The 24,858-nt window shown below is 42.6% G+C and overlaps 3 protein-coding genes across 3 annotated transcripts; 2 read left to right on the top strand and 1 right to left on the bottom strand.

Annotated features, from left to right (window-relative positions):
- Positions 1 to 1,726: 1,726 nt before the first annotated feature.
- Positions 1,727 to 4,666, bottom strand: LOC133050392 (beta-defensin 106A-like). The gene is made up of 2 exons (XM_061134542.1): positions 4,618 to 4,666; positions 1,727 to 1,881 (listed from the first exon to the last, which is right to left on the bottom strand). The coding sequence occupies exons 1-2, from the start codon at positions 4,664 to 4,666 to the stop codon at positions 1,727 to 1,729; spliced, it is 204 nt and encodes a 67-aa protein (XP_060990525.1).
- A 2,514-nt stretch (positions 4,667 to 7,180) lies between these two features.
- Positions 7,181 to 8,920, top strand: LOC133050391 (beta-defensin 105-like). The gene is made up of 3 exons (XM_061134541.1): positions 7,181 to 7,250; positions 7,591 to 7,632; positions 8,793 to 8,920. Exons 1-3 carry the CDS (start codon positions 7,181 to 7,183, stop codon positions 8,918 to 8,920), a joined length of 240 nt encoding a protein of 79 aa, XP_060990524.1.
- A 6,384-nt stretch (positions 8,921 to 15,304) lies between these two features.
- Positions 15,305 to 18,889, top strand: LOC133050390 (beta-defensin 107A-like). The gene is made up of 2 exons (XM_061134540.1): positions 15,305 to 15,374; positions 18,750 to 18,889. The coding sequence occupies exons 1-2, from the start codon at positions 15,305 to 15,307 to the stop codon at positions 18,887 to 18,889; spliced, it is 210 nt and encodes a 69-aa protein (XP_060990523.1).
- Positions 18,890 to 24,858: the final 5,969 nt, after the last annotated feature.

The following is a 24,858-nucleotide window of genomic DNA, read 5'->3' as shown; positions in this document are numbered from 1 at the left end:
CACCAAGGAGTCTCTTACTGGAATGGGTTGCCATGCCCTCCTCCAATCAGCTATATTGCAGTATAAAATAAAACATAAATAAAAAGGAGTTGTTTCCAGGGAACCCCAAAATACCAAGGAAGACAAAAACAAGGATGTCAGAGAAAGCTGAAGCTTCTGACACCTACAGCTGCAATAAAGAGTAAACTCAGCCCAACTCCCAGTCGGATTAACATAAAACCTCACACAAGTTCTCATAGTCTGAGATAAATGTCCTAGGGCACAACTGCTGCATCCTTTGGGTGCTAGAAGTGTAAGTTTTAAAAGAGGATACCAAACTCTTTTCCAGAATGCCTGCACCATTCCACATTTCTATCAACAACATAAGAGTGATCTAGCTTGTCCACATTCTAACCAGGATTGTCTAGAAATAGTGGTCACCAATTTTTTTTTTTTTTTTTGCCATTCTGGTAAGAGTATATTGATGGTTCATTGTGATTTTAATTTGCAACTCTCTAAATGTTAATGATATTTAACATCTGTCAGTAAAATATCTGTCACATGTTTATTTTCTAATTGGGTTGCTTTTTGTTTGTTTTTACTAATGAGTTTTGAGAGTCCTTGATATATTCTTGATATTAGTTATTTGTTTGGATATGTGGTTTTCAGACACTTATCCCCAATCCCCAGTTCATCTTTTCAAACTCTTAACAGGATATTTTGCAGAGCAGATTTTGTGAGGTCGCATGTATTTTCTTTTCATGGATCTTGGTTTTTTAGCAAGTCTAAGAACTTTTTGTGTAGTCCTGCCTGCTGAAGATGTTCCTGTGTTATGTGTTTACAGTCATGTGTGACTCCACAATTGTCTCGAAACAGAAAGATGTCATTAAAAGGGACATTGGTTCCAATAGGATTAAGCACATTGACCTTGAGGAATTAAAAGGGAGGTTAAGGCAAGATTTCTGACCCAGCAGGGAACCCAGGTTGGATCTTAAGCCTAGGGAACATGGCAGGGAGTCCTTACCTGTCATGAGTCCTTAGCTCTCATATCACCTAGTTCAGGTAAGGACTGAACTAGGTAACATGAGAGTCTAGAATCAGAAGGTGATCTGGCGGTTAGCCAGTTCTTAGGAAAATAGTAGAAAGTCAACGTGAGACCAGAATCCTGGTCATTGGAGCTTCTGGCAATTATAGAGATATTGACAATCTCTGTGCCCATCAGCAAATTTGATTCCAGACTTATAGATAAGGAACAAGTCCATAGGAACTGTCTCCAATTACAATTAACAGCAAGGAGTCAAGATGATAAATTTAGATAGGTGAGTAACACAGGGTAGTCCTTAATAAATAGATTGTCTATTCATATATCATTAATATAATTATCCATCTAGATATGTGTTCATTTCTCTAACTACCCATCATCTATCTGTCATCTATCTATCTCAGTAGGTTGGTAGAGGTTGACGACGGCCTGAGAGCAAACTAGAGGTTTGTTGATTACAATAACATCTAGTCCCCTTTTAAAAAGAAATATCAGGTGGCTTAGGGACAAGCCCCTTATCAAAAAACTACAGAAAATTAAGCCAAGAGTCGGGAACCATCAAAGTTAGCTACTCATATTCCCCTTCTAAGTGAAGCACTTGACAAAGGGATCAAAGACAGTCATTTATTTTTATTAAAGTGTCTTCTTACTGGAGGCCAGAGTAAAAGCAAGAGGGAGCTGGGTCATCCGTGTTGCTCTGGGATCTTAACTGCCTTCCTTATTTATCCCACACGGTTGGAGTGCCAAACAGCATTTCAGAGACTTGTGGCAGAGACCTACAAGTTCTTCATTTATCTGACAAGACTCCATGCATTTCCCTTTAAGCTTGTAGCACTTCTCGTCAAAAAATCCACTCCTGGCTACACAAGGAAGAAAGAGCCACCTGGATTAATTCTTCTCTCACAGATGCCTAGTTACCAGGTACAGTCATTTAATTAACCAGTGAAAATTTCTTTATGAGTTGTTATAATGCCTCATCTCAGTAAGATGGCAGTGGGGGAGTGTTTCCCATCTGACTTTCCTGTCGTTTTGTCACACAGGATGAAAGACCAGGAAGGACAGATCTGTCTTCAAGTATGTCGGATTAGGTTGGGTTGAGGGGGGAGCAAACTTTGGGAGACATAAGCTAATGTTCTTTTATCAAAATCTGTTGGGATCCCATCAACTTGTTCTTATAAACACCTGTGTTGGTAAGTTTCCCCAACACACTCTCGAAGTGCTATCTGGTGAAGGTGGAGCAAGACCTGAGGCTGCGGAGATGTCCCAGGACTGGAGTGAAAAGAAGTAAATGAATAGAAAGCAAAATGTTTACTGTAGAGGATAGAAGTTGAGAGATTGCTTTAAGAGGTTCAGTCTCATTTTCTCGCCACATTCCATCAAAAATGTTCAAGACCAGGAAGATGGACTGAGTTGGGAGTGGTTCTCCCAGACTTTCCTTCTGCTGCTCTGCACTGGAGGCCAGTTCCGGCCTTAGTACTTGATGAAGAGCAATCACTGGACTAGCCAGTTTCAACTTAAAGACAGGCAATGCATCTTTTCTTTTTTTTAACATTTTGTTTTGCTTGTTTTTTATTTTTTTGGCCATGCCATCCCATGCGAGATCTTAGTTCCCCAACCAGGGATCAAACCTGTGACCCTGCAATGGAAGCACAGAGTCTTAACCACTGGCCTGCCAGGGAATTCCCCTGGCAATGCATTTTAGCAGTATCAACATTTTAGAGTTGCACAATTTGGGTATATGTAACGAAAGTGTCAGATGTATACAAATTGCAATTCATGTCAACTTATAAAGGCACCTAATTCACATACCTATAAAACTAAAGCCAGATGGATTAGTGTTAGCATATGTGCTAATCATATGAGCATCAGCATGTAAGTTTATAAGTTTAAATACCCCAGTATTTCAAAGCTCAGTGAACGCTGGCTCCTACCCCAGGAAACTACACTCCTTGTGCCATCCTAACAGTAGAGGGCTGTCTCAGGCCAGGGGCGTGGGACCTCACTCTGACAAGAGTCCTTGTATTAGGTCCAGTTCACAGTGATGGCCCAGAAAGAGAACGCCTCTGGGATGAGCACGTACCCTCGTGCCTACAGGGCTTCTTCAGGATCATCACAGACACCATCTAGATGGTGACATAACCCCGTGCCTGCCTATGTATGCACACATGGCTCATTGATAGGTAAGTTTCATTTAGTTAGGTTAGATAACTTTGTAGCATATCATCTTGTGTTCACTAAGTATGAGTGATCTAGAAAGGGTGCCTTGGTCAGTTTCCAACATGTCCACCAAAGCCAATGGAAGGAACAGTTTAGGTGCTAGATCCCCACATGTGCACTTGTCCCAGAATCTGCTCACACAGGTGACTGCAGAGCAGACAAGAGACATGCACAGCTGCCGTGGAACTTCTGAGCATCATGTCAGGAGTATCACTGGTATTTGGCACAAACTCGGACTCACTATCGGTTCTAGAAAGCCCTTCGATCAGCTCTCTGGGGTGTGGGATGAGCCTAGCCTTGGACTATAATTTTGGGTGGGATCCAAATGGAGCCCTTGGAGGTCCTGGGGTTCTGATTAGGAAAGGACCTTTCCCTTCACTGGGGCGAGACAGACCCGGTTTCACGTCCTGGCTTCCCTGCTGCTTCTCTGCAGGACTTTGAGGAGCTTCTCAGCCTATTTAAAGTTTAACTTCTACAGCTGTGAAATACATGTAACATGTATCCATGTATTGAATTATGTAACATGTATGTAACATGTAACATGTATTTGGGCTTCCCTGGTGGCTCAGAGGTTAAAGTGTCTGCCTGCAATGCGGGAGACCTGGGTTCGATCCCTGGGTCAGGAAGATCCCCTGGAGAAGGAAATGGCAACCCACTCCAGTATTCTTGCCTGGAGAATCCCATGGACAGAGGAGCCTGGTGGGCTACAGTCCACGGGGTCGCAAAAAGTCGGACACGACTGAGTGACTTCACTTCCAAGCCAAAGAGGGTTGCTATAAGTATCAGTAAATTAGAGGTAAGATGGAGTCTCCTTTAAAGGCTCTGGCACTGGAGAGAGAAATGCATTTCATTACATGACAGCTTCGTCTCAGCATCCAGCACCACAGCCTGTGATTAAGGAACGGCAGTTTAAGCTTTCCTGTTTTAAGTGCTAACACCATGACCAGCGTGATACACAGTGTCTCCAAGCTCCACCCTCTTTTCTCATCCATTTCTTCCTTCCTCTGTCTCTCTTCCCTCCCGGTCTTAATCTCTATCACAACTATTTTTTAAGGGATCCATCAATGGCTAACCTTGCTTTTAATTTTTTTTCCAAGTTTTTGTTAGTGAGCGTAAGACTGGGGAGGACCAAAAGGTATCTTTTCTGGCATATCGTGATGTTTTCAAACCTGTGACAGCCCATCCTAGACAACAACAAATGCAAAGGATCTGCAGCAGAGGCATTAGAGGAAAACAGCCTCTGGTCCCCTCTGCAGGGCTCCTGGGCCGAGGGGGGTCACAGCATTCTAGAGCTGACTGTGCCCGGGAGCTCACTGAGACAGATCCTCTCTCCGGGCCTCCACCTCCGATAACCTTCCCTGCCAAAGTGCTCGTTTTACCTGGGGCCAGAAAGAAGAAGACAGCAAAGAGAAAGAGGGACGTCCTCATGACTTGCAGGTCTCGAGAGATCAGCACAGTGACCACGAGGAAGGAGCAGCAAGCACGCACATTTATAAATTTCTCCAGCCCGATAACCTCTTGATCGGTGAGGCGTGGCAGCCTGTGCTCCTCTCAAGGTAGCCCACGGACACTTGGGTGGAGAGGAAGACCTGAACTGTTCACTTTAACCCTCCCCCTTGGGAGAGAGGGAGCGCGATGCCTCCCTTTAGGAAAATGTGGAATTAGGGGGCTATGCATCTATCCGCATCGCTCCACTGCTATGATGACTGCTAATGTCAAGATATCTTAGAAGTATTTGTTGGAACAACCATAAACCTCCCCCAAAGAGGGGATATATGTATACATATGACTGATTCACTTTGCTGCACAGCAGAAATTAACACAATATTGTAGAGCAACTATACTCCCATAAATATTAATTAAATCAACAACAAGCCAACCACAAACGCCTCAAAAGCTATGTTATGGAAAGGTGGTTTTCAGATGTGATCTGGATAAGCTCACCAGTTCACTTCCTCATGTTCTGCTGATATCAATAAGTGAATGAACATATAAATACATTCGAGAAAACAGACACGTTTCTGCGCAGAAGAATTCCAATCGGTCCTTGTGGATACTCCCGATCCAGGAGCTGGAGCTTAATGATTTCAGTTTAAAGGAAAGTGAGTTGCTTCCAAAGAACAGACTGTGGAAGGAGAAGAGCAATCATGTAAGACTGGGGGAGCCTGGCAGGACAGCCTATCAAGTGGTCAAGGTCAGTCTCAGGAGGGGTTCGTCACATTCGCATTATGTAACCCTGATGTGATGAATGGGTTGGGAAGGACACATCACTCTGCGCTCTCCTTCTCCAAACCCCAAACCCAGTCCCCATCAGGAGAAAACATCAGAGAAACTGGAATCCTGGCGTTTACCATGTAGTCATGTCCTACTGTGACTTTGTCTGTTTTGACAAGTGAACCACGGTTATTAACATGAGTAACTGTTACCATGGACGTTAACATTGGAGGCGCTGGGGGTAGTGGGTAGCTGGTCATACTCTATATTGTCTTTGCAACTTTCCAGGACATCTAAAATTTTTCCAAATAAAAACTATTTTAAAAAGCAGTTGGGGAATATCCTATCTAACTTCGGCCTCTGTCAGCACGTTTTTGTTAGACATTTCTTGACGTATATCCAGTTAGGTATGATTGACCAAAACAATGTGTTTTCTCCTATTTCCTTCCAGCCTCACCTAAGCAGATTGAAGTCCCCAGGAAAAGACAAACTTCCGGATATTCTCAGTGATACACAGTTTCATTTATCTCATCTATTATCTTGTCATCTCATTGATTTTTTGGATTTATTTACTTGTTTTTTGGTTGCACTGGGTCTTCATTGCTGCATGCGGGCTTTCGCTAGTTGTGGCAAATGGGGGCTACTCTCGAGTTGTGGTGCGGGGCTCCTCAGTGCCGTGGCTTCTCTTGCTGTGGAGCATGGGCTCTAGAGCATAAACTCAGTAGTTGTGGCTAATGGGCTGAGTTGCTCTGGGGCATGTGGGACCTTCCTAGACCAGGGATTGAACCCATGTCTCCTGCATTGGCAAGCAAATTCTATACCACTGAGCCACCAGGGAAGCCTGATATGGGTATAACTTTTAATACCCATGGTTTTGTGTGTGTGTGTGTGTGTGTGTTTGTTTTTGTTTTTTGTCCATTAGCTCCCTAGGTTATTTCATCCATTTTCATAGCTTTATTTATTTTTTGGTCCAAACCTCGAGGCTTGTGGTACCTTAGTTCCCCAATCAGGGATCGAACCCAGGTTCCCTGCAGTGGAAGCAAGGAGTGCTAACCACCGAACCACCAAGGAAGTCCCAATACCCGTGTTCTTAATGAATTAAAGAGATGCGGTAGTTATGACTTTGGTCTTCTCAGTGGGGCTGTTACGGCTCAAGGACTCAAATAACTTGGCAAAATGACTGCTACCCCTCCCTTTCTCCTTGGGAAAGTCAGGGACAGCACGCCTGAAGGCCAGGGAAGTGATACTCCACGTTACCAAGCTCTCACAGGGCACCAGGGCTCCTGGGAGCATTCCACGTGTTCAACACATTCTTGTCATCATCACACCAGATCCTCAGACCAGCTGGAAGAGGTATAGGAGAGTAACTGTGCTCACTCTCAACAACTGTGAGGTGGTCTTTGCTTGACAGATGAGCTCGCTGAGCTGGGAGAGTGAGGTGGGGCTTCCTCCTACTCCCTGCACCAGGACTGAGCTGCCCCGGTCTCTCAGCTCCTAGCCTGGCATCCCTTCTACCAGCCCAGTAGGCATTCCCCCAACACAAGGACCTGTGGAGGCCAAGGGCATCACCCCGGTCCTTGATCCTGGGAAATGGAGCATGTAAGTGTGCTTTCTTTATGGATTCACTTCAGTGACCAAGAGCACATTGCATTACTTTCAAATATAAGGGAGCCTCTCGTCTTCTCAAAGGAATCCCAAATCTCCCTTCTGAAGAGTCTTCCCGAAGAGATGGTGCCGAGCAGGAAGGTGTTTTATTTTGTCTTGGCCTTTTTCTTCATGTTGGCTCAATTTCCGTCAGGTAAATGAGAGTAGATGGGATTTTGACTGGGCAGATCATAAAGCCTGATGATTCTTCTATGTACCACCCTGAAGAGGAGAGACAGCCAGCTCCCCACTGCACTTCTCATGGCAATTCTTGAACTGGCAGTAGCGTTTTCTAAAAGCAAACTATGATTCCTTTAAAAAAAAAAAAAAGAAAGAAACTTATTGGATACCAGCAGTTCCAGCCTTCAAAAATAGAATAAAGAGTCAAGCTCTGTGAGCTGGGAAAACTCTTACCAGTGTTGTGTAAAAGCTTTCCCAGTGTTGTTTCCCTGCATTGGTTTTCATATTCAAAATGTGCTTTGTTTTGAATCTAGGGTGCCAGGCAGGACTCCAGTATTCCCAGCCACTCTCAGCAGGTAAGATAAATCCCTGTTTTACTTTTAGGAACTCTGGCCTCTCGAACCTCCAGAGACAAGGAAGCCGTGGAAATAGAACTGCCTGACATCCCAGACCAACTGATATCCAGACTAACTCCACCTTTTCTTCCTCTTGTTCCAAGCGTCATATCTGGATTTTTCCACTTCACAGAGAAACCTCTTTGTTACTGGCTTGTCCTTTTGGCTTTGGATTTCATGGTTGTTCTCATGAGATCATGGTACTAACTAAACCAAAGTCACAGGACCAAGCTTGTACCAGCCAATTAACACTGCTCTCAGAGCACACTTACCCAACTCTTAACAGCCTCTGCTCTTAAATCCAGTAAACTGTGTCCCAAATGTATACCAGTGGTCTAAGAAGGGAGTGAGGGAGGTTCAGTGAAAATCCCTCACCACTGCAGATGACCTGTTCATAATGAATAGCCCAGTGATCTTTTTTGTAAACTCACCCAGTATAGGAAAAAAGCATATTATAAACAGAACTGAAAGAAATATTCCTGGGTAATTCTAAACAACATTTAAAAGGGTTCAGACAGAATTTCAGGGTGGGAGAGCGACAAAGGCTGCCTCTAGCACTGAGTGCTTACCATGTACCAAGCAAGCTCTTAACAACTTTATGCGCATTATGTCATTTGATCTTCAAAACATCCCTTTGAGGCAGATACTATCATAATCACCATTTTTACAGAAGGTGAGACTAAAGAGTTTAGTGAGGACACACGGCCATTACCTGGCCCAAGCAAAACTGAGCCTGAGTCTTGAAACTACCCTAAAAGATCTTTCAAAACCACAAGATCTCTCTCCCATTTTCATTTTGTAACTTTTGCAGCAGCATCAGGTATGTATTTTTTATAGTTCTGTAACATACATGACACTGTCCAACTGCGCTTATACTTTTGACCCAGGCAGTTGTTAAACACAGAGAGACAGGGATTGCATCTTCCTCTTGCTTAAACATTAAATTCCCCAACTCTATTCTGAAAAAAGTGGAGGTCTTTGGAGAGAAGTCCAGGCTGTTTCTTGAAAACACTCTTTATAGTCATAAACACAAACCTTCCCTTCTTCTATGGCCTTGAGGACTTCCCCCATTCCTAGAGAGTCCTTAGGAAGGACAAGTCAGCAGCTCTTTCTTGGTGCAGGTGATACGTCTCCCTGTGAGCCGTGCTGGCTCGGTCGGGGCAGATGCAGGAAGATGTGCAAAGAGAACGAGAAAATTGTCGGAAATTGCAAAGTGAACTTTTTCTGTTGCCGACGGAGGATCATGTAAGCCACACCAGCTCTCTTCGGAAATGGGACTGGATGTTCAAGGAAGGTGGAGAGAAGTTATGTAGCTTAACCTAGTCACACAGTCAGTGTGAATTCAGGATCATTCTCATTTCCTTCTCCCTTTGTTTTGTTCCTTTGCTTCTTTTTGAAGATAATCTCTAAAAAGGTTGCCAGTGGGGAAAGAGAAGGCAGGAAAGGGGGAAGTAGGAGTTGGGGGGTTAAGAGGTATGAACTATGTATAAAATAAATAAGCTATAAGTATATATTGTACGGCACGGGATTAAAAATATTTTATAATACCTTTAAATGTAGTATAATCTATAAAACATGGAATCTCTATGTTGTACACTTGAAAAAAATGTAATACTGTAAACCAACTATACTTAAATTTAAAAAAAGTCAAGACATGAGTTGGTACCTAACAGCTACTCACACAGTCAGATACTATTAGTATATATTTATAGAGTCCCTTATAACTTATGAATCTCGCCCATATACTTTTCTCATATGACTCACAAACATCTTATATGGTAGATTTTATTGTCCTCATTTATATTTGAAGAAACTGAAACCAGGAAGGTTGTCATTTGCTCAAGGTCATAGCTGGAAACGAGCAAAGGGTGTGCAGACGACCACCACGTTCTGTGTATTCATCCTTATGGACTAATTCTAACACAAAATAAATGGACATGGCATCCGCATCACTGTGAATGGAGTTATAGTTCTGTAACAAATCCCTTTTTTCCACATCATTTCTTTTTGTACCAATATATTGTCACTCACTTACTCTAGTGCTTACGGTATATTTTTATTGACTATCTTTGACATAAAACTATGTACATTTAAGACATACATATTCATTTGATAAATTTCTATATTATAATATGATTCTGTTGTAGTGATGTCGAGCACCTCTATCACAGGACATACTTATCCTTTCTTCTTACTGTTTGGATAATTAAGTTCTAGTCTCTCAGCAAAACTGTCATCTGCATTCATTATACTGTACATTAGATCGCTATGGTTTATTTACTACCTGTTGCAGGTTGGTGCCCTTAAACAACATTGACTTCAGCCCTCCACCTCCCATCTCCTGGAAACTACCATCTTACTCTGTGTTTTACATGTTTGGCTTTTTTAGAGTCCACATATAATAGATATAGTCCAGTACTTGTCTTTTTTTGATGATCTCACTTAGCATAATATGTTCAAGGTCCATCTACATGGCATTAAAATGGCCAACAGGGACTTGAAAAGATGATTAACAGCACTGCTCCTCAGGGAAATGCAACTCAGACACACACCTCACACCACTCAGCATGGTGATAATTAAGAAGACCCAAGACAATAGGTGTTAGAGAGTGTATGATGTGTATTTTTTAAAAACATCTCACATCCACTCAGCTAAGGTCCAGGACACCAGCTTTATGTTTCTCTTTTCTTGCGATCCCATGGACTGTAGCCTGTTAGGCTCCTCTGTCCATGGAATTCTCCAGGCAAGAATACTGGAGTGGGTTGCCATGCCCTCTTCCAGGGGATTGTCCCAACCCAGGAATAGAACCCAGATCTCCAGTATTGCAGGCAGATTCTTTACCTTCTGAGGCACCAAGGAAGCCCTTCTCTTCCTGCCAATGGATGAAATGCTACAGATTAATTTAAAATGTTCAACATGGGCTATGCATAAATGATTGACTCTATAACTCTGCCTTATGAAAAAATTTGCAGTTCACAAAATAAAGGTCAAAATGATTGGCCCTACTCAAACTTGCTCACTCAGTTTTAATATATGAATATGTTGCTTCACATTTGAGAGGACCATGGCCTCATTGGTCTTTCTGCGCTCAGATCCACGCCTGTCTTTTTTCCTACTTTGCTCTGTATAACCAGCATATTGTCTGCAAAGTACATTCTCTAAGCTTTCTGGTTTTTCTGGCTGGTATCAGTCTACTGCAAATGCCTGGCAGCTGAGTGGTGGATAAGAGAACAGGAGAACTCAGGGTTTCCCTCCCTCACTATCTCTCTTGGTTTCAGCTTCTGCATCCTCACCTCCCTCACCAGAAGTCCTACTTCAGGCCAAGCTCTCACCATCTCGTCCTTGCTCCTGAGCTCACGCCAGAGTCTCTTGTTTTCCCTCCAACCATCTGGCAGAGAGGTATTTCAGCTGTGGCTAATATTAGGGTTGCCTCACTGCTCCCATTCTACAAGTTCAGTTCTTCCAGCACTTTATCACCAGCGGTCTAAATTATTTCTTCAAGCTTCTGGTGTGGGAACCGTTTCATGTCTGACATGAATGTAAATAGATCAGACAATAGAGCCTGACTATTTACATTTGATCAGTTGTTCTCCAGAAGGAATCTAAGACAGAATGCTTGTGGGCCTCTCCAGTGTTTCCTTCATTTTCACAGGAAAAAATTCAGGGAAGTGGCAAGTGGAGGATCTGGTCCTAAAAATCTGGGTGAGTCACCATCTGCCAGAGGATGGTCCTTCTCCCCTGATCTCCACAGTGAGTGTGCAGCTGATGACTCACAGAACATCACAAAGCCAGGGTACTCCATACTCATCCCACATCCCATACTGCTTGACTCCAAAAACTGAAAGTATTCTGGATCCAAACTAATGCTCTTTTACAGAATTCATGTACATGTCTCAGAGTCCTATGGAGTGGTGGACCCGTGGCTGTGCCCTGCTATTACCTTAATCATTACCTTAAACAGCATCCAGAGTCAGACGGCTTATGGTCTCAGAGGGCACCTCTCATAAACGCTCATCCATTCACAAATTTCCCTTCTTCCTCTTGCTCTCTCCTTTCTTTCATACTTTGCTCCTTTTAGAACTTCTCTATTCAGTTACCTCTTTTTCCCTGAGACACCCGGTCCTTCCTACAGAATAATATAGTCTCAGCTCACACTAGCTTCTTGTTACTTGAAAAGTCAGCCCTTTCAGATGTCAAGCGGATGCCTCAGATAAGTGTCTGTTGATTCCTCAGTATATTATTGAGATCTCTGATTATTGGTTTCCCCTGAATCTTCTGAAGAGGAAGGTTCTAGGTGATGGATGGGGCAGAGAGAAGTGGCAAGGAAGAGAGACCCTGGGGCTGACTCTCTCCTACAGTGTCCCCACTTGAGTTGGTCTACAAAATGCTCCTGGTTAGCAAGGATTGAACTCCATCAATTCTGAAGCTGTAGCTTTTGTAGGCCTTATGCTAGATGGTTATTACCCTTTCCTGGTTCTGGGTTCCACCTCAAAGCCCTCTCACAGTAACTGCAAGGAAATGATGGTGCTGCAGAGCAAGACGGATCAGTTTGGCTCAAATTCCCAAAAGGCAGAGGACAAAACACTAAGTATCATTAACTTCCACATTCCTGACTGAGGTGCTAAATCGCAAAGGTAAGGAGAGTAAAGAGGCGGACCTCAAAATGTGTTCTGAAACCCTTAGCCTTGTACCTACCTGAGGGTATAAAAGAAAATTAGAGAAGGCAGGGGCAGGCTTTCTTTGTGGTGCTGTGACTGTGACTTCACTCAGCCTCTCACGGGGAAAGGTGAGGAAAATATCACGTTCACATCAATGCTTAAGAGACTGAATTCAAGGAAGGCTACCTGGAGAACTAGACACGTCACCCCCTAGTGCTCACGCCTGAAAAGAGCTGTGGCTGGGGCCGCCTCTGATGGTAGGACAAGAACAGAACACGCTGAGGAGCTGCCCTCAGGATATTGGGCAGACAGATGGGTGTGATTCTCATGGACCACAGAGAGGAAAAGGGTGAGGACAGATATACCATGCACGCAGTCACCAAAAGAGAACTCTAATGGTTCCACTAAAAGCAGACAAAACAGACTCAGACAAACCGGCTACTAGAGACAAAAGAACATTTTTATAAAAAGTAAACCCCATTAGACCTCATCTATGGCCCAGCCCATCCAACAACAGCAAAACACAGATTCTCTCGAGTTCACATGAAGTAATCTCAAGGACTGGCCATATGTTAGGCAGAAAACATCCTCAATAAAAAGAGTTGAAATCATAGATAATATGCTCTCCAACCACAAGGGAATAACAGAAGCACACTTAGGAAAGTCACAAATGTGTTAAAATTAAACCATAGCCCCCCCAAATAAATAATGAGCCAAAGGAAAAAAAATCGTAAGAAAAATTAGAAAATATTTCAAGGTGAATGAAAATGTAAAAAAAACCCAAAAAACACAAAACTTACGGGATGCAGCTAAACCAATGCTTAGAGGAAAAAAATTATAGTTTCAAATGCCTATATTTAGAAAGAAGAAAGATATCAAATCAATAAACTTATTTTCTACCTTTAGAAACTAAAAGTGAAGCGTCAACTAAACCCTTTTTTGAGTATTTGGAGCTCATTCTGTACTTTGGAGTGAAAAGATGCCCTTTCAAAGCCATCTTTTGATTAATAATAACATTCCTATTTTATGTAAGTAGTTGAACGTTTAGGCATACAGTTGTTAATAACATTTTCTATTATTTTGCTGGTAATGGCAGTCTTGTGCGTGTAGTCTTTTGATCTCTACTCAGCAACAGAAGGTAAGTTCAGGCTGGGAACACTTCTTTATCGAGAGATAAAAAGCCCACACAGCCGGTATTGGGCTTGTAACCTTGCATGGGAATACCTGCCCCTCTTTCAGGCCTCCAGAATGCTCTTTTATTTTCTTATTCTTTTTGGCCACACTGCTTGCAGGATCTTATTTCCTCAACCAGACACTGAACCCACGCCCCCTGCATTAGAAGAGTGGAGTCTTAACCACCGAACTGCCAGGGAAGTCCCCAGCTTTAAGTAACTTTGATTCTGTCCTTGTGTCTGTCTTAAGTTTAGCAAGGTGGCAGATTATTTTTACGTATTTACTTTTGGAGCTTTAACTGCTTCATGCCACATTGCAATCAAAGAACTCATTCCATTTTGGTCCATTTTTCCAAGTTTGACTTTTCTCCAAAACATGTCTGTCTTTATTGTAACTTTCATATCCTTCAGGTAGGTTGTTTTTTCCCTCCAGACTTTCACTTGTTATCAATGGAAACAATCATCTGTTAGGAGCTCATTTCAGTTTATTAGAAATGTAACTCATTTGATTGTTTTCATGTTTCTTCCTTTATAAATTGGGCTTCCCTGATAGCTCAGTCAATGAAGAATCCACCTGCAATGCAGGAGACCCCAGTTTGATTCCTGGGTCAGGAAGATCCACTGGAGAAGGGATAGGCTACCCACTCCAGTATTCTTGGGCTTCCCTTGTGGCTCAACTGGTAGAGAATCTGCCTGCAATGTGGGAGACCCAGGTTCAATCCATGGGTTGGGAAGATCCCCTGAACAAGGGAACGGCTACCCACTCCAGTATTCTGGCTGAGAGAATTCCATGGACTGTATAGATCATGGGAACTCCAAAGAGTTGGACACTACTTTCACAATTTCACTTTCCTTTATTTAATTGCTCTTTCATGTCTTTAGTCCATTTCTCTATAGAAATGTTTATTCTTCCCTTAATGTTTTATAAAACCCTCTATATCTTATTTCATTTCAAATCTTTTGGACAACTCTCTTACTTAAAACCCTTTGACGACTTTCCTTTGATTTTAGGATAAAATTCAAATTTCTTAGTAACATACAAATACACATGGTATTTACTGTTCAATACATATTTGCTGAATGAATACTATTCCCATAAAATATAAACTATGGGCATATGTAATACTAACATTATTACCCTTAGTAATAATATTTTACATGTGTAAAAACTTTGAACATTTCATGACAGTTCTCATACTGATTGCTTGATTATTCATGGGATCCTCTAACCAGCCAGCTAACAACCAATAAGTCAAATATATATATTTTGAACACCTATTGTTAAAAACACTGTTGTAAGGAATGAATGGGAAGAAAGAAGATGAGAAGAAAGTTATTTTCCTTTATGGAGTTTATAATACAAATGAGGAGATAAATTTTTTTTCATAGAGTGTAATTTGAAAAAGATATATACCAGGTGCCAATCAATAATGGCTGAGTGAATCTTACAAAAGCAAACTGCATGTAAAATCTTAGATACAGATGAAAGGAATGGTAGTGGTAGGGCTTGAGAAGGGGTTTAGGGAACATAGGAGAGATCTAAACAGAGATGTAGAAGACAGCATTCCAGGTAGGAAGACAGAAGATAAGGTACTCTCTCCTAAGGGTTTACTTAGGTAAAACCTGACCCAGCAGCCCACATATTATTCAGTGGAGCATGGAAAATAGTTCACTCTTAATGAACACTACAAACCAAAATTGACGTCCCACTGTTTCAGAGCTGTAGAACTTGTTTTAATCAATTTCCCTCGATAAAGCAGCTAGATTCCTGCCACTGTACCTCCTTCATCCTCTCTCCACTAATGCCTGGAGCCATGAAAACCTTCTTCTTAATGTTTGCTGCCATGATTCTTCTTGCTCAGATTTTCTCAGGTAAGTGGGAAATCTTTATTAATGTAAAGATGACAGTCTTTTCAGGATCTATCTTTTGAGAAGAAAGCTCAGCTTTCAGAAGAGTACATGACTCAGCCCTATGTCCTGAAAATGTCCCAGAACAAACCAGTTACAGGAAATCTTTTCCTAAACTTAGACACAAATCAATGTGGCCACACTGATCCAGGCCACCTTCAACCAGAAGAGTATCTCGTTAATTTCCCTAAAAGCTCTACAAAGGGGTTCAGAGTTCTCTTTATGTTTAAATCTCTTTCCTCCTATAATCTTTGACCTAACTGCAAAGTATGACAAAGTGATTGCTTTAAAATGAGAGAAAATGTCAGAGACAAACTCCAAGAGAACTTGTTAATTTAGAGAAATATAGCTTCTGTAGCCTAAGAGAAACAAAACTTATGATGCTCCTTAGTCTATTTTTTCAAGTCTAACTAACTGGTGCAAATCTCCTAATCCTAGATTACCCTGGACCTTTTTTCTGGCTCTTACACACTGATGGAAAATTATATCCTTTAAAGCACTAACGCCTTGATTAGTTTTCTTTGAAGCCCTTGGGTCCTTAGAAATGGGTTCTTTTTACTCAAAACAGCCAAGACTTCATCCCTAATCAACTTTTATGTTCATTCCCTTCTCAACCATCCTTCATTCCTTCCATTATGAAGCCTTTCCTCATGGGGTTCTCCATACATCACACAGCATCCTGTCTGTTTCTTCTTCACGGTTTCTGAATTGCTACACTTACTTACTGCACAATCTGGCCTCAGTACCGTAGTTTTTTGTTGTTCAGTTGCTCAGTCCTGTCTGACTCTTTGCAACCCCATGGACTGCAGCATGCCAAGCCCCCCTGTCCCAACATCTACTGAATGTGTGTTACCACTAATGAGAAATCGTTCTAGGGACTGCAGCAAAAGGAGGTAAAGTGGAGGTGAACATTAGAGTGTGGCCTTTGCTCTAAATGTACTTACTGTTTATTAGTCTATTATTTCTGTGTTGGTCAAAAATAGGTTGCCCATAATATCAAATAAGCATGCAATAAGTTTAGAATGCAAATATATCACAAATAACTATGATACAAAACAGTGCTCACAAGTGCCATGAAGAAGAAAAGTAAAAGAGAAGCCACAGAAGCAGAAGTCTGTTTCCAACTGGGGGGAACAGGAAAGGCGTCCTAGAAGCTCATTGTTTGCATTGCATTTTTGAAAATTTTGAAAACCCGCAGGACTAGAAATAAAGAACAGAGCTGAGGAACATTGCCCTCATGTTTCAAAGCATCTCTTGTAAAGTCAGTTTCTTAACTCCGGCCTCAGTCTCTTTCTTGGGGTGCCAGGGGTGGGGATGGGGGTTGGCGTGAAGTCAGACAATGGATCCAGGCTAAGGAAACAAGTTTTAAGCTGTCCTGTCCATCTCCTTCCAGCCAGACTCCAGCTGATTCGAATCAACTGTAGAAGATGTGTAAGAGCTTCTTCTTTCCAAAATTCAGCTCAGACATGCTTGCTTCTCAATAAGGAGCAGTCTAGGGCCAGAACCACAACAACAATCACAGAGAATCTCAGCATTGCAAGTGGGTTTAATGATTAATAAAAGAGGTGATGAACATAGACTATAATGCCAACATATTTGAGGCCAATCTCAGCTCCAGTCCTCATAAGATTTATGAACTCTGTGTTTCAATTTATTTCCTATAAATGGAAAAAATAATAACAATAGGGCTTTTTTTTTTTCAAGATTAAGACATTTTATTATATTAATTAGAGGCTAACTGGTTTTCATTAAAGAGAAAAAAACAAAAAATAAACCCTTAAACTAGAGTAATAGAAAAAATGGAGTTTATTTCTCTCTCATGTAAAAGTTCCAAAATAGGTAATTGAGTAGGTTGGGAAGAAGGCTCTTCTCCATCAGGTAAGCCATGCTGGGACCAGGGAGGAAGGTCAATCTTGCCATCCTAAACAGATGACTATGTCACTGATTCTAAGATGCTCTAAAAGGAAGGAATAAAAATTGAGTAAAAGATTACACAGAAACAGCTTGTATCACTCCAGTCCTATTTCATTGGTCCAAACTCATTCACGAGGCCAGATGGAAATAGAAAACCAGAAACAGTAGTCTTTAGCTAAGGATCTGAAAAGTGAAAGTGACAGTGAAGTCGCTCAGTCGTGTCTGACTCTTTGCGATCCCATGGATTGTAGCCCACGGAATTTTCCAGGCAAGAGTACTGGAGTGGGTTGCCATTTCCTTCTCCAGGGGATCTTCCCTGAGCAGCCAGCTAAAACTCAGAGGTTCTACTACTTACTAACAGATGGAAGGTGAAAATGACTTCTTGGGGACAGTCTCTATATACACTGCTTAAAGAGTACCAGGCGCACTTGATGGAGTTAACTTTTATTATTATTCAGTTCTCATTGTTCTTATCATTATTATTGTTATTCTTTGCCCCAATTCAATGTAAACATATGACACATCAATTGACTGCTCTGGTGCTTGATAATTTTCAGTGATCTATAACTCACAATATCCTGAGTTCAACTTTGGACTACTGAAAATGTTTCCCTTTACTCTGAGCAGAAATCTAAGTTCTGGACATTTTTTTTCCCCATTGGTTAGTCCTACCCTGGGCATCAACAAGCTTTCAACATGGTAATGTCTGAGATGCGTGACAGCTAATATGCACACATCCCTCCCAGAGTTGCTTTGCAAGCATATAAGCATTACACCTTTTGAGAATAACTGTCAGCTCTTTCAATTACTTTTCCAGAGAATATTTTGTCGATCATTCCTCTCTCAAAACATTTTACTCTTTTCAGCTTAGTCTCTTTGTTCTGAATGAGCACACATTGCCTCAGCTTCCCTAAGGTTGCTGGTAAAGATAATATTCCGTTGATGGTATTTATGGAGCAGGCTAGTGCATTATGTTTCTTTCAATCTTTATACCAAAAGTGTGAAATTCCACAACCATATGCCAAAGTACCAATTTGCCTATAATGTAAATAGCACAAGCTTTATCTTTGTTATTTATCAGAGACTATTATTTTGGAGACAAGAAAAAAACCACTTCTTAGAAAAGATTGTTCATTGGAATTCAAAAGTATATCGTCTCCTCCCAGGAAGAAACATTCTGTTTGTACACGTCCAATAAAGACAATAGCAGAGGGAACTCTTCTTTATTTTTCCTAATTGAATACAATGGAAGGACACTATACATACTGAACCAGAGATGTGAGTTCAGACACAGCTGTTTAGGTCACATCTGCTTTATCTGATAGCTAGATTCACACTCCGAATCTCCTTGGAATTTGGGTGACAGGGAATTCTAAGCATTAAGTACTAGATAACTAAAGACTAATTGCTTTCTTTGCTTTCTAGCCCCAAGAAGCCTTCAAAGACAGATACGCTGTCTGAAAATGGATGGTCGCTGTGAAATCGAATGCCTCTCCTTTGAAGATAAGATTGGGGGCTGCAGAGCTGAACTGACACCATTTTGCTGCAGAAAAAAGAGTCAATAATTAAAAGCTAAGCAGCAGCTACACAAATGAAAGAGAAGAAGACACTCTGGCTTTGATCTCAGTGCAGCAAACCTCTCTGGATCTTTTCTCCTTGACGTCCACATAGGGATTCTCTGAAGTTGTCAGTCCAGTCTCTGATGCTGCAGGAAATACCCTTTCTAGGCTGCAAGCTTCCGGGGAGGAGTTGGGGGCAGGGACGGAAGCTCTCTGTGTTGTTTGCTTTGCATCCCCCTTCCTCACATAGGGGCTGTTAGTTACTTTATTGATGGATAAAGTGAGTAAACTAATTAATAAAAGAGGTAGGATGGAAAGGTTGAAGATCAAGTCAATGAATTGAGTTCCAAGGTTATACTCCTGGCTTCTACCAGACATGTGACCTGGGGCTGTCTCCACCGAGATTCTGCTATCTGCAATGTGAGGAGACTCAACTCTGTGGTAAACGGACCCCTTGCTGGACACCAACTGTGACCTCCTCAGCAGCACCCCTGACACATCCTCCTCCTCTCTCTCCTTTATACAGAGGAATTATTTAGAATGTCTCCTGTTCCTTGTCTGATCTAGAACATTGAGTTCCCTAAAGGTTTGGACCTCGTCCAAATTTAAGCTGGCCAGACTGAGTAGCATCCTCTTTGTGGCCACTTGCAGTGAGGGCTGATTAAATCATGGTCTATTCAAGCAGTCAGCTCCCTAGAGGTTATCTAATTCAACACCCTCATTATAGGTGAAGCGGTCCAAGTTCAAGATCACACAGTTACAGACTTAGTTACTGCTCTAGTCAGACTTCTCATTTGGTCTTGTGTTCTCAGCATGTCCATAGAAAACTGCTGGATGAGCACAGAACAAGGCCAACACTAAAGATGGAACAGCTTTTAGCAGCTCAAATGAGAAGTTAGAGTGAACAAAAAGTTGAAAGCAGCTGCAAAAGAAAAAAGTGGGCACTTTCCAGAATCTCTCATGGGATCCTTGCTCTTTGGAGCAAATTGAGGCTTGCCTTTATCCTGTTTTGCCAAAATATGGAGTCCCAGATTTCAGGCAGAGCAAAACCTATCTCATGGGCCATTTTCATCCTAGAAGACTGACACCATACCCTTTCGAAGCAGAAGAAGGCAAAATCCCTCAGCTCTGCTCTAGAGAATTCCCTCATCTCCTGGGTTAAGCTTGCTTCCTATGAAAGATATATTAATACATAGGAGAGAATGTGGTAAAACAAACTTTCCTGGGGCAAGACAATTTGTAAAAGGCTTTGAGAAATAAACTTTTTTTGGACAATATTCTGGTATTATCACTTATCTTTATGGCTCATTTCTGAAAACTGCAACAGGTTGAGGACGTGACCTGTTGGAATCAGAGGGATGGTCTCCGGTTCTGGCTTTCCCAGCAGTGCCTGATCAACAGGCTTGGATAAAACTAACTGCTTTTGAGAATCTAAATTTACCTAGACTTTCTCTCTACCTTCTCTCCTTTTCTCTTTTCTCCCTTTCCTCACCAAATGACTTGAAAGGTACTATATGTTTTCTGTCACCCTAGCTGCTTCCTAATCTATAGAAACATCTTCAGCCTTCATCACACCACTGGGACTTGTCTACTGAGACAAGGGACCTCTTAGACACCTCTTAGTCACTCTTCTCTTCTTAAAGATACCAGGGTCAGGAGTTTCCTGATGACCTAGCAGTTGGGACTTTGGGGCTTTTAGTGCTGTGGCCCAAGTTCAAGACCTTGTCCAGGAACTAAAATCCCACAAGCTGCACAATGTGGCCAAAAAAAAAAAAAAAAGATGCCAGAGTCGACTCCAAAGATCTCTGATCATCATTCATCCTTGTGGCCTGGAGGTAGGAACTCTGTCCTCTGGTTTTTAGTCTCTGTGCCCTTTCGACCTGTCAGGCCCTGTGCAACCAGTTACCTGCAGTAGATCCACTCTGTTTCAAATATTCAGTATGGTTTCTGCTTACCTGAGTGAAGCCTGTCTAAGAAAAACTCTACACTATGTTTCCAACTTGAACTTCTTGCTGAAGTTTATTGGTGAAAGTTGCTCAGTCGTTTCCAACTCTTTGTGACGCCGTGGACTATCCAGTCCATGGAATTCTCCAGGCCAGAATACTGGAGTGGGTAGCCTTTCCCTTCTCCGGGGGATCTTCCCAACCCAGGGATCGAACCCAGGCCTCCCGCATTGCAGGAGGATTCTCTACCAGCTGAGCCACAAGGGTTAGGTCTTCTCTAAATGGATTTCTGATAGATACCTCAAAAGTAACTTACCTTTATTTCAATAGGTTACTTTCTTTCCAAAACTGATCTTCATTTAATATTCTAGATTTTAGTCAATATTGATACCCTTTACTCAGACACTCAGGTGAAAAATGGCTTCCTCAGGAAAGCTTTCTTTGCCTCATAAATCACACAATTCACTCATTACATCAATCTATGTATTGAGAATTATATAATGCTCAATCTATAAATTGCTCATTAGAATCTTTGAAATTACAATTGCAAATTGTAATTATCATCCTCCCTTCTCTCTCCTCACTAACATTGTTGGGCGTTCAGAGCTGCACCATCTTCAGTCTCTATATTCTATCAAACTAGTGACTTCTCACTGTCAGTTACCTAAGGTTTACTTATACAGTTGGGTTTGGGCTTTGTGTGGAATAAGAAATAGTTTCACCTTTTCATGCTGCATGTGTGTGCATGAGCACACATAGCACACACACACACACACACACACCCCATGTAAGTTGTTCAATCATAGAAACTGGTATTAGATTCATACTCAGTTTTATAGGAATACTTGGAACACTACAATAGCAGAGCTAGAAGTAGCCTTCATCTTAGTCAATGTTTCCAGAACCAAGTTGATTCTAATCACCTAGAATATGTATAAAATCAGAGCTTTATGCCCACTCTAATGCTTCATACTAGGAAATCCTCAGCAAACAAAATGAATTTTTAAAACAAGCTTTCTAACCAAGTCTCCTGCCCTATAACATCTGAAACTGATAAACAGAGGAGCATCTGAGATACACTGTGGTCACTGCTCTTGCCCCTTACCTCCAGGGAGTCCCAGAATCAAGAGGAACAACTCAGATCCGAAGTCTGGGCTTTGTACCCACTGCTACTTCACTGCTGTGCACTTTTCCATTTGGAAAGGAGATGCTGAATGGAAATGAACAAATGGCTCACCTTCCTGCTCAGCTTAAGGGGTGGAAGTGCCATTTTAGTTGTCAAGACAGACCCATGTCCAGCAAACTAACATACGCGGTGGCAAGTTCCAGGAGCTGATGGGAGCCCCAGGGGAGCTCAGAACCGGAGAGGAGGTACTGACTAGTTCCTGGAGTCTCGAGAGGGTTCACAGAAAAGAGGCCCAGTCGCTCTTTAAAACCATGGGTTCCTCAAACTAGCCTAAGTTACTTTAACTAAAACAGAAGGACAGCTGTTGGTAATCTTCCATTCTATTGTCAATATAAGCGTAGCTTATGTTCCCATTTGACAATTATTTCCATTCAAACTGCCTATTCCCATCACTGAGGAACGGAGCAGCCAGCATAACCAGGACTCCCTGTCCTCCCTAGAAGCCCATTCTGCTCTCATGGGACCTCCATGACCCTGGGTATCCCTGACGAAGTATTAAATGTCCTCATTATCCAAACAAAGACATCCCACTGGCCCTAGTGTGCTGCTGAGGGACATCACGCCATCTGCTCACGCACAGGAACTTCTGTTGTTCTCCTCTGCCGCTTTATTCTTTCTTGAACCACATCTCCCCAGGTAACAAAACAAATTTATAAAAGCACAGGAAGGGACTTCCCTGGTGGCTCAGTGGTGGAGAGTTCGTCTGCCAATGCAGGAGACGCAGGTTCGATTCCTGGTCCGGGAGGATCCCACACGCTGCAGAGCGACTGAGCCTGTGCATCACAACTCCCGAGCCTGCACTCTGGAGGGGGGACCACAATTCCTGAGCCCATGAGCCAGGACTATGAAGTCCGTGTGGCCTAGAGCTCGTGCTCCGCAACAAGAGAAGCCACTGCAATAAGAAGTTCAAGCACCGCAATAAGAGTAGCCCCCACTCACCGCGGCCTGAGAAAAGCCCTCAAAGCAACGAAGACCCAGCACAGCCAAAATAAACAAATAAATAATTAAAAAAAACAAACCTGGTTAAGTTTAGAGAACATGAGAGCTTGAGAGAATCCTGCGCCCAAGACAAAATCCCCAGGACCTACACATAGAGAAGGAGCCCCATGGAAAGTCACCTGACCTTGGAATCATCGCTTCTGATCATATGAATCATATACCAGGTCAGGTGAAGGCTGACGTAGGTGAAGTGGCTGTCAGAGGCTCTGCAGGGCTCTGGAACTATCTCTGTCCCATCAGTGAAAACGAACAGGATCAGGGACTTCCCTGAAGGTCCAGTAGCTAAGACTCCATGATCCCATTGCAGGGGGCCTGGGTTCAGTCCCTGCTCTGGGAACTTTTTAAGTGGGATCTTTTTAAGCAACTTAAAAAAAGATCCCGCATGTCACAACTAAAAGCTGGTGCAGCCAACTAAGTATTTTTTAAAAATACAGAAAATGAATAGGATCAGAGTCATAGAAAATGGGACATTTTCCTAATAATTCTTTTGTCTCTAAAACTCCTCTGCTCAAGTTCTCCAAGAGTTAGTGGTTCTAAAATGCTGGCAAGAGAGAGCCATGACAAAGTCCTGTAGACCCAGGCAAAGGGAAGCAACAGGGCCCTACTTGGAAGGATCACTATGAGTTTAAGTAAACTGACCAAGGACTAAATATCTTTAGAGCTTGACTCTGTCCCGGTGGCCTTGTTCCAGACCTTGGTTCTTGATCTTCCCTTTCAAGCCCTGCTCTTCTAATAGAAGCTACACACAGAAATTCAAGGTGACCCCGAAATTGAGCATGCCTGTCTACATTCGGGGGCGGGGAGGGGGGGGGGGAAACCAGGAACTGAAGGCATGAACCATCCTGCCTGGACATGCCTTACAGCAAGTTCACCAATGCCTTGGGCCTGGTTGATTTCTTATGCCAGCAGGCTGCCTGCGTTTGCTTTAAGGCATTTCCTGTGTGAAAAACTAGGAGTCCAGGTCTAAAATACCCCACAAGGACTAGGTGTGAGTACCTAGTCATTTACTCTGAGGAGTCTGTGCTCTAATCGCCCATCCCCTTGGGTTTGTCATTATCATTACATGAATGTCACTGTGACCAGCACCATATCATTGCTGTTGTTCTCATCACTATATTTACTATGAGCCTTATGGTGGGTTATTTCGGTAGTGGTCGTTGTATAACATCAAATACACTTTCTCTGTTCAGGAGGAGGGTCCCATTCACTAGAGACCACTACAGATGTTTCCCCCAAATTCAGACATGTACACCGAGGCTTTACCACTTGGTCTCCTCTCGTAAGACTAGCCCCCTAAAATGTTCCTTGTCCCCCTGCTGAGGTACCCTGTTGGTGGGGGGTTCAGTGGAGGACATCCCTAGGTTGGTTGAGCCTCTAGGATGTGAGCAAGTTCCCTCCAAGGATCAGCACTGTCTTGCGCAGGCCTGGAAGACCCAGCAAGCCTCCTTCATTCTCCAGAGCCACCCCAAACGTCTAACTCCACCAGGGGGTCCTGGCACTGTTCTTGCCATCCTGGAAAGGCTGAAAAATATGTTACTGATTGCCTGAGAATCCTGAGATTTTCTACGGTAGCTCAGGACCCAGGATCATTGTTGCCAAAAGCAGAGGCACAAGGTGGGAGTCCTGGGCTCATCTGAGCCTCTGCACATGTTCACTGTCCCCTTATTGGCCCAAGAAATGCCTGTGCTGCACTGCAAGGCACAGAGATGGGGCTATGCCAGCCTGAGCCACTGCACAATTTTCTGTCCTCCAGGAAGCCTATGAAATGCTTGTGCAGGCCAATGACACCCCTGCTGGTCAGAAGCACCATGAACAACTCTTGTCTACACCTTCTCTAATAGAATGCA

The sequence above is a fragment of the Dama dama genome, chromosome 32 (genome assembly GCF_033118175.1).
Source record: "Dama dama isolate Ldn47 chromosome 32, ASM3311817v1, whole genome shotgun sequence".
Classification (NCBI taxonomy): Eukaryota; Metazoa; Chordata; class Mammalia; order Artiodactyla; family Cervidae; genus Dama; species Dama dama.
Note: the sequence above shows the minus strand (reverse complement) of the source record. Positions and strands in the feature narration are given on the sequence as shown.

Coding starts and splice junctions, on each gene's coding strand:
- LOC133050392 (XM_061134542.1), bottom strand. CDS start 4,666: ATGAGGACGTCCCTCTTTCTCTTTGCTGTCTTCTTCTTTCTGGCCCCA. Junction 1,882..4,617: donor CTTCTTCTTTCTGGCCCCAG/GTAAAACGAGCA, acceptor TTCCTTGTGTAG/CCAGGAGTGGATTTTTTGAC.
- LOC133050390 (XM_061134540.1), top strand. CDS start 15,305: ATGCCTGGAGCCATGAAAACCTTCTTCTTAATGTTTGCTGCCATGATT. Junction 15,375..18,749: donor TCTTGCTCAGATTTTCTCAG/GTAAGTGGGAAA, acceptor TTTGCTTTCTAG/CCCCAAGAAGCCTTCAAAGA.
- LOC133050391 (XM_061134541.1), top strand. CDS start 7,181: ATGGTGCCGAGCAGGAAGGTGTTTTATTTTGTCTTGGCCTTTTTCTTC. Junction 7,251..7,590: donor GTTGGCTCAATTTCCGTCAG/GTAAATGAGAGT, acceptor TTTTGAATCTAG/GGTGCCAGGCAGGACTCCAG. Junction 7,633..8,792: donor TTCCCAGCCACTCTCAGCAG/GTAAGATAAATC, acceptor TTCTTGGTGCAG/GTGATACGTCTCCCTGTGAG.